A 7,976-nucleotide genomic window follows, 5' to 3' on the forward strand; every position below is an offset into this window, starting at 1 on the left:
TCTCCCGGCCGCGGCCCGGGGCCCCCGAGAGGCACCAGCCCTGCCTGGTACCCCCCAGCCCGGCCCCGTCTAATCCCGAGGCCCCCGCCTCTGGAGCCCCGAACCGCCCAGTCTGGGTCGCCAGTGCCCTCTCCTGAGCTTCCGTCTCTGCTGCAGTCCCAGTGCTCCCCTCCAGTGCTTACCCCAGTGCCCACAGTCTGGGGTTCACGTGCCCTTCCCTGCTCAGGCCCCCGGCCTGGGGTCCCAGTGCTGTGTGTCCCCACCTGACTCCACTAGGATGGGGGCTCGGGCCTCGGGACCCAGGGACAGGAACCTGCAGGACAGGATCCCAATTAGGACCTTAGGGACCCCTGTAAGGGACCCTAGTTCAAAACCCTGGTGTCCCTGGATTAGGACTCCTGTGTCTTCCAGTGCCTTCTCTAAACGGGATTTCTGTGCCCTCATGTCCACCTGTCCCCCCCCCTCCCAGTGCTGGGACACCGCTGTTTCCCAGGCATCCTCCAGTGACAGGCTCCAGCACCCCAGTTCTCTCCCGCATCCCACCCAGTGTCCCAGGGGCAGAACCCTGGTGTCCCCCAGCAGACACTCAGCTGTCCCTCTGTGTGTGTGCAAAGGGCACACATTGTTTCCCAGTCTGCCCCCAGTTTGGGTTATGAGTCTGTTACTGGGACCCCTGGGAGAAGTAGGGGGCAGGATGGGCATGGACTGGGGCAGCTGGCAGCCTTTTGGGGCTGAAGGGGGTAGGTGCCCTAGCATGGGCCGGGGCAGGCAGGGGCGGGCGATGTTTGCTCTGGTCCGGGAACGGGAAAAGCTTTTCCTCTTTCACTTTCCGCCCACGGAAAGCCTAGGGCGGGAGTTGGCTGCGTGCCCGGGGAGCCCCGCTGGGCCATGGGCGGGGGGCCTTGAGACCCTTCCCCTGCCTGGGAGACCCCCCCAAGCTGGGGCACGGCCTTCCCCTGTCATCACTCACCCCCTTCCCACTCCCCTGCTCGGGGTCCTCATACAGGCTCTGACTCCCCCCCAACCCCGCAGCGGGCACCGGGATCTCCCTGCCTGACCTGGCCCTCCCCAGCCCGGGGCTGTGTTACCCCGGGGACCGTGGGGCTGTAGGGGAAGTGTGAGGTGGAGGGGAAGGAAAGCTGCCAGGAAGAGGAACTTTCCCACTGTGAGGGGCCAAGGCTCTCCCCATCAAGCTCCCCGCTTCCCCCACACCTCACACGTACTCCCCAGATCTCCAGGGTGAGCAGCCCCTCGTACTTATGCCCACAGTGCTTTTGGGGCACCCCTTTATTTCCACCAACATCCCCGCCCACCCTTGCATTTGGCACTCGGGTACCCTCCGGCTCTCTCGGGACCACAGCCCCCAAACTCAGCCTGTCGCCCCAAGGGCTCCTTGCGGTGCCGGTGCCCCGGTCACCCCCCCTTGCCTCTCCCGCGGGCACATCCGCGGCCTGGCTTGCGGCTGAGATAGGGCATCGCCCACAGACAGCCGCGGGCGTCCCCTTCCTGCCCGCAATGTCGCCAGCCGGGATTGCTCCCGTCACCCCGGGCAGGGCCGGGGGGCCTCTGAACCCCCTGTCCTCAGGAACACCCACCCACCCCCCGGGGAGCAGTGCCGTGGCTGGCAGGGACACCCGGACTGCTTCTACTTCTTGCTGTGTTGTAGGCAAGCAGGGCAGCTGCGGGATCCCTGTGGGCAGCTCCTGACTCCCCACACTGGGGAACAACGGTGACAGAGGGGCACAGGGGTCCCAGCAGCAGAACCCCTTGCCTGTTTGGTTTTTGGGTATGCTTGGGCCAGACACGGGTGGAAGATGGAGATACCCTGAGTGTGGGGGACACTGGTGGGTGCTGCTGTGGGTGGGAGGTGAGAGCATCCTCATCCTGGAAGGGAAGGGGCTGGCAGGTCCTGGGGGAAGCTGTGGGCACAGGGATGGGAGTGGCTGCGTGCCTCAGTGGGGTGAAGTCTGTGTGGTTGCAGTACCCAGGGACTCTGTCCTGCAGGTTGTCCATACTCAGCTCATGGGCATACTGGCCTCCCCCTTCCTTGGCAGGGTTCGTGGTGGGTCATGCTGGGTTGTACCAGGCCCTGGCTATGTTCGCAGTGGCATATTTCATCATTGGCATGACGGTGCTGTCCGTGTGTGCCATTGCCACCAACGGGGCACTGGATGCCGGAGGAGCTTACTGTATCCTTTGCTGTGGGTGCTGCTGGGACAGGGCATATGGGACAAAGCTGGGTGACTACCCAGTGGTCTTGGGGTGCCATGCTGAGGCTGGGACCCCCTTGGCCTGGGAGAGAGGGATGGGAGCATCTGATGGTGGTTTGTGCTGTTGACATCTTCCCTTGACTCGAGCAAGATATGATAAGCCGTGCCTTGGGCCCAGAGTTTGGGGGCAGCATCGGGATCATGTTTTTTCTGGCCAATGTGTGTGGCAGTGCCCTTTACGTGCTGGGGCTGGTGGAGGCAGTGGTGGACAGCTTTGGAATCCCACCTGGTGAGTACCGCACTGCGTGGTGGCAGGGAACAGCAGGTGTCCCTTACCCGAGCAGCCCTAGTGCTGTACCAGACATGCCAAGCACCATGCCCAGCATAGCCAGCATGGCTCACTCAGCTCTCTGGCCAGGGAGTTGGTGCCCATCATGCCTGACACAACACTGGTAGCTCTCAGCTCCCAGTGATGCCCCCTCTGAGCCTTGCTGATCCTGACTTGTCTCTGTCCAGGGCAAGAAGCAGGCACAGGCGTCCACGTCCTGCCCCAGAGCTACTGGTACGAGCTGCTCTACGGCACCGTGCTGCTAGCGCTCTGCCTCCTCGTGTGCCTCGTGGGCGCCTCCATCTATGCCAAGGCCACCTTCCTCATCTTCCTCATCGTCGCAGCTGTCCTGGGCACTATCCTTGTCAGCTTCTTCGCCACACGGCCCCTGAAAGTGCCCATCCACTTGCCCCACTTCAACGGCACTGAGACCGATAACGGCTTCTTCACCGGCTTCTCCCTTGACACCCTGCGAGACAACTTGGGTGGTGAGGAGAGTCTTCCCCCACCCTGCCTGCTGTGCCCACTGGAACTGCCACATCACATGGGGCTTGCTGGAGGGTGGGGGCAGCTGGTGGGCCCAAAGCAGGTGCTGTGGGGTGGTTTCTCCTGTAGTTTGTGTGTGGGGACATCAAGGAGAGGGCTTGTGGTGGGGCTGTGCCACCCTGGGCAGCCTGTCACAGCCCCTGCCCATGTGTCCTGCAGGTGGGTATGGGGTGGACTACACCACCGGGCAGATGATGAGCTTCAGCTCCGTCTTCGCAGTGATGTTCAATGGCTGCACTGGCATCATGGCAGGCTCCAACATGTCAGGTATGGACAGGAGGTGCCTGGCAGGGTGGCACTGGGAACGGGAGCTGAGGCTGGGCGAGATCAGGGGTGTGCTGTGCCTGTGGGCACTAATGCTGCCTGCTCCTGCCCACAGGGGACCTGAAGCGCCCGAGCTACTCCATCCCGCGGGGCACCATCTCTGCTGTGCTCTTCACCTACCTCGTCTACAACCTGCTGGCTTTCCTCATGTGTGCCACCTGCAACAGGTACAGCCACCTGTTCCCATGCCAGGGCATGCTCGCCTGGGCTGAGATGGATGCCAGTGTGTCTATGTCCCCCTCCAGGATCCTCCTGCAGAAGGACTATGGTTTCTTGCGTGATATCAGTATCTTCCCACCGCTGGTAACCGTGGGTATCTACGCTGCCACCCTCTCTGCAGCCATGAGCAACCTCATTGGGGCATCCCGCATCCTGTATGCTCTGGCCCGGGATGATCTCTTTGGTGAGTGCCCAGAGTGCAGTGGCACTTGTTGGAGCCCACTCAGCAGGTTGTCCCTGCTGGGGACCAGCCCTGACACCAGGGAACTCCCTTCTTGGTGTACGGGTGATGGTTTGGCATGTGCCCATTTGAGTCACCTGCATGCCCTGGAATTTGCCCCCGCCCCAGCACCCAGGGTGGGGATGGGACTCCTGGCTGGTGGCTGAACCTGTGGGTGCCTGCTGGGGTGTCCCAGCTCAACCTCCCTGCTCTACCTTGCAGGCCGGGCACTGGCACTGGCCAAGAAGACATCTGCCAGTGGGAACCCAGTGATGGCAGTGATCATCTCCTGGCTGGTGGTGCAGGTGAGTTTGTCAGCGATGCTCCTTTCCTGGCCTCGCTGGGTGAAGGTGGGTTGTCACCTGGGCTGGGTGTTGTGGAGCCTGGCATGTCCCCCTGCCCCTGGGGATTCCTCCCCCAGGAGCCCTGCCCTGGGTGTCCTGCTGCAGTTATGCCCTTCCCTTCCTGAGGTGGGGGGTATCCCATAAATTAAGGATAAATGACAAAAAAGGGCAGGGATTCCTGTCTGTGCTCTTACCCATCATACCCCTGGGATACACCCCAAGTGGACAGGGATGACTTGGGCACATGCCTGAGGTGCCATCCCAGGGTATGCATTCACTCTGTGCTCTCTGCAGGTTGTGCTCTTTTCTGGGAAGCTCAACACCATTGCAAGTGTCGTGACCACCTTCTTCCTCCTGGTTTATGCCACTGTCAATCTGGCCTGCCTGGCACTGGAATGGGCCTCGGCCCCCAATTTCAGGTACCCACTGGCACAGGGGACAGAGGCTGTGCTGAGATGCTTGGCAGGCACCCACCCCTCCCTTCTTCTATCTGTGATTCCCCTGCCATCCCTGTGCCTGAAATTTATGATGGGATGGTGGGCAGAGATGCTGGACACGCCTCTCCTGGGCATTAGGGGGACAGAGACACCCCCATCCCTGGGAAGGGAACAGGTCCTGGAATGGCACTGGCTTGGCACGGTTCTCGTGTGCTGGCACAGCTTTGCTGAGTGGGTACAGATAAATCCAGCACCACTGGGTACCACCCGCCCCCTCCCCTTAGGCTTTCCAGAGGTAATTTATAGCCTGTGCCCGGCCGGCATCCCCCGGGCAGTTTGCCAAGCAGTGATGGAGCCCACTTTCCATTAGCACTAATTAAACTAACAGAGAAGGGGGGGAGGGAGGAAGGGGGATTCTGGGTTGGGAGGAGGAGAAAAAATCTTCCAGGAAGAGGGAGTATGTGTGGCAGGCAGCCCCAGCCTGGGGCTCAGGGTGTAGGGTACTCTGGTGTGAGGCTGGGCTGGTAGGGCTGCCCAAATCTGGGGTGCAGGGGCCACGGCGGAATGGCCAGGGGGAGCCTGATCTCCCTCCTGGGTGATGCCCACTGCCCTCAGTGCAGGATGCTGTGGCTCCACAGCAGGGAGAGTCCCCCAGGTGGGCAGAGGGATTGCCCAGCTAGGGCTGGGTGGCACTGACTGGGAGTCCCCCAAAGGCCCCATTCCCAAGGGAGAGCTGATGCCTGTGCCAGGCTGGGGCTTGGCCCCCATCCGCCCTGCCCAACCGCTCCCTTGGCTGGGCACAGATAGGGCAGGATCAGTGCCTGAGGGGGGAGCCTGCTGGGGCGGGTAGCAACAGGCCCCTCGCCCACCCCACATCTGGGTGCCTCCCCCCCTCCCATCACTGAGGTCTCCATCAAGCACAGCGGAAAAGAATTTTAATTACCTTTCAGGAAAAACAGCAATTAGAGAAAATAACAGCTTCTCGCCTCCCTGCCTCCGCCTCCCTGCACCAGAATGAGCGGGCACTATGGCTGCCGGCGCTGCCCAATACTACCTGGGTGTGCCAGGACAACACTCCAGCCCCATGGCCATCACTGCCCTGTTTGCCCAGGGCTGGCAGAAACAGGCTGCCCAGTGCCCTGGGAGATGCCATCTCCCCTCCATAACTTCTCCAGGTGCATGGGGTGCCCGACATGCCCTGGGCTGGTACAGCAGAATCACTGGGGGTGGCTGGTGTGGCCCTTTGGCACAGCTCCCCTTGCTGTGCCCTCCCTACAGTCAGCATGGGCACCACATGATAGCAGGTGTCCCCTCCTCCCTGCTCCAGGCCCACTTTCCGGTACTTCACTTGGCACACGTGCCTGCTGGGCATCGCAGGCTGCTGCGTCATGATGTTCCTCATCAGCCCCGTGTCAGCCTCGGCGAGCCTGGGCTTCCTGCTCCTCCTCCTCCTTGCCCTTCACTACCTCTCACCCAGTAGCACCTGGGGCTACATCAGCCAGGCCCTCATCTTTCATCAGGTGAGCCCTGTCCTCCTGTTGTCCCCTTATGGGGTGGAAAGCTGGTGTCCCCATGGCAGCTGAGCTCTGTCCTGGGCAGCATGTCCTCAGGACTGGCATCCCCAGGGGGTGGTTTGGTGAAACAAAAAGGATTCCTCACCTGTTTCCCTCCCTCCGTCCTCCAGGTGCGGAAGTACCTGCTGATGCTGGATGTGCGGAAGGACCATGTCAAGTTCTGGCGCCCGCAGATGCTGCTGATGGTGCAGAACCCGCGAGGCAGCGCCCGCCTCATCGACTTTGTCAACGACCTCAAGAAGAGCGGCCTCTACGTCCTGGGCCACGTGGAGCTGCAGGACTTGGGTGAGGATCTGCACTGTCTCCTGTGCTAATGGCCTCTGCACTTTGCTGTGGTGCCTGGGAGCTCCCGGAGTTCTTGGGTTGACGCTGCTGCCCAGCTGATGGCTGGGGAATGTCAGCATTTTGGGCACATGTGTGGCACATTGGGCTTGGCTGGTATGAGGGACATCAGTGAGTTGTGTCTGTCCCATGCCTCCTGTGCACACACTTGTGCATGTGTGTGCACAAGTGTCCACCCCTACAAGTGCCCACGGGGCTCCTGCACGTGTCGGTGTCAGCATGTACACGTGGCATGTGCCACCCAGGTTAGCGCCTGTGCACACCCAGCACACACGTGGGCACACACTCAGCACAGCCTTGCACACGTGTGTGCCCGTGTCCATCCTTACCTCTTGCCTGCTGCTGTGTGGCCAGGTGCCTCGGGCATGTTTCCACCCTGGTGTGTGTTGGTTTGCACACGGGGGCTCTTCCTGGCACACGTCATGGCTGATGCTCAGGCTCTGTTCCCCACTTCCCTGCCGTTGCTGTGGTGACTAATGGCCTGAAATTGGGGAGTGGGGATGGGGTTGCCTGGGGGCTTTTTCTACATTTATGTATAATTTTATATCTCTCTCTGTAAGCACCTGCATCCCCCTCTCTGTCTCATGGGTGCTGGGGTGGGCACAGGGGTTGGCACTGGTTTTGCAGCAGGGGTGGACATCAGGGTTAGCCCCAGTATGGGATATCTGTCCAGCTGATGCTGGTGTTGCTCCCCACCCAGACATGCTGCCCTCAGACCCGCTTCAGCCCCAGCAGGACTCGTGGCTGAGCTTGGTGGACAAACTGAATGTCAAGGCCTTTGTCAGCCTCACCCTTGCGCCCTCAGTGCGGCACGGTGTCCGGCAGCTCCTCTTCACCTCTGGCCTTGGTAAGTGGTGCCTGGTCTGGACATGGGTGAGGGTCCATCCTGCTGTCCCTGTGGGCTGAGAAGTGCCAAGGGGTTTGGAGGCATTTGGATGGACGATGCCAGAGCCAGGTTTGCTCTTGGAGACATCTGGGGTGAGCGGTGCGGTAGGCAAGCTGGGGTTTGGAAGCATCTCTTTTGGCAGTGTTGAGGGGCTTGAAGACACCTGGATGAGAGATGCCAAGGGGTTTGGAAGCACCTGGTGTGGGCAGTCCCAAAGCCAAGCTGGAGAGGTATTGTGTGGGCAGTGCCAAAATTGGGTCAGGTCTTGGATATATCTGATTGTGATCCTGAAGGCTCCCGAAGTCAAGCTGTGGCTTGTTGGCACCTGCAGTGTCAGGAGGGCTGGTGGAGCCCTCTGCCTCTGCTCAGCTGGGCTGGCATGGTCTCTCTGGCAGGCGGGATGCGTCCCAACACCCTGGTGCTGGGCTTCTACGATGATGAGGCACCGCAGGATGGTCTAGCCCAGCACCCTGCCTTCACCAGCGCCCGCGAAGAGGTCCCCCTGGGCTTCCCCCCGCTGCGGACGCCCACCACCCCCCAGCTGAC

General features: G+C 61.3%; 1 protein-coding gene across 1 annotated transcript in view; it reads left to right on the forward strand.

Moving 5' to 3' along the window:
• Positions 1 to 1,918: 1,918 nt before the first annotated feature.
• SLC12A9 (solute carrier family 12 member 9) overlaps positions 1,919 to 7,976 on the forward strand; it is an 8,029-nt gene continuing 1,971 nt past the window's right edge. Inside the window, exons 1-12 of the mRNA XM_017726840.1 lie at positions 1,919 to 2,189; positions 2,362 to 2,499; positions 2,727 to 3,026; positions 3,244 to 3,351; positions 3,464 to 3,575; positions 3,654 to 3,811; positions 4,070 to 4,152; positions 4,486 to 4,610; positions 5,956 to 6,148; positions 6,313 to 6,487; positions 7,245 to 7,391; positions 7,826 to 7,968. Coding sequence (XP_017582329.1) covers positions 1,934 to 2,189; positions 2,362 to 2,499; positions 2,727 to 3,026; positions 3,244 to 3,351; positions 3,464 to 3,575; positions 3,654 to 3,811; positions 4,070 to 4,152; positions 4,486 to 4,610; positions 5,956 to 6,148; positions 6,313 to 6,487; positions 7,245 to 7,391; positions 7,826 to 7,968 — 1,938 coding nt within the window. The 5' untranslated portion in view covers positions 1,919 to 1,933. The remainder of the gene's footprint in view (positions 2,190 to 2,361; positions 2,500 to 2,726; positions 3,027 to 3,243; positions 3,352 to 3,463; positions 3,576 to 3,653; positions 3,812 to 4,069; positions 4,153 to 4,485; positions 4,611 to 5,955; positions 6,149 to 6,312; positions 6,488 to 7,244; positions 7,392 to 7,825; positions 7,969 to 7,976) is intronic.

This window comes from Corvus brachyrhynchos, unplaced genomic scaffold (genome assembly GCF_000691975.1).
Source record: "Corvus brachyrhynchos isolate BGI_N302 unplaced genomic scaffold, ASM69197v1 scaffold162, whole genome shotgun sequence".
Classification (NCBI taxonomy): Eukaryota; Metazoa; Chordata; class Aves; order Passeriformes; family Corvidae; genus Corvus; species Corvus brachyrhynchos.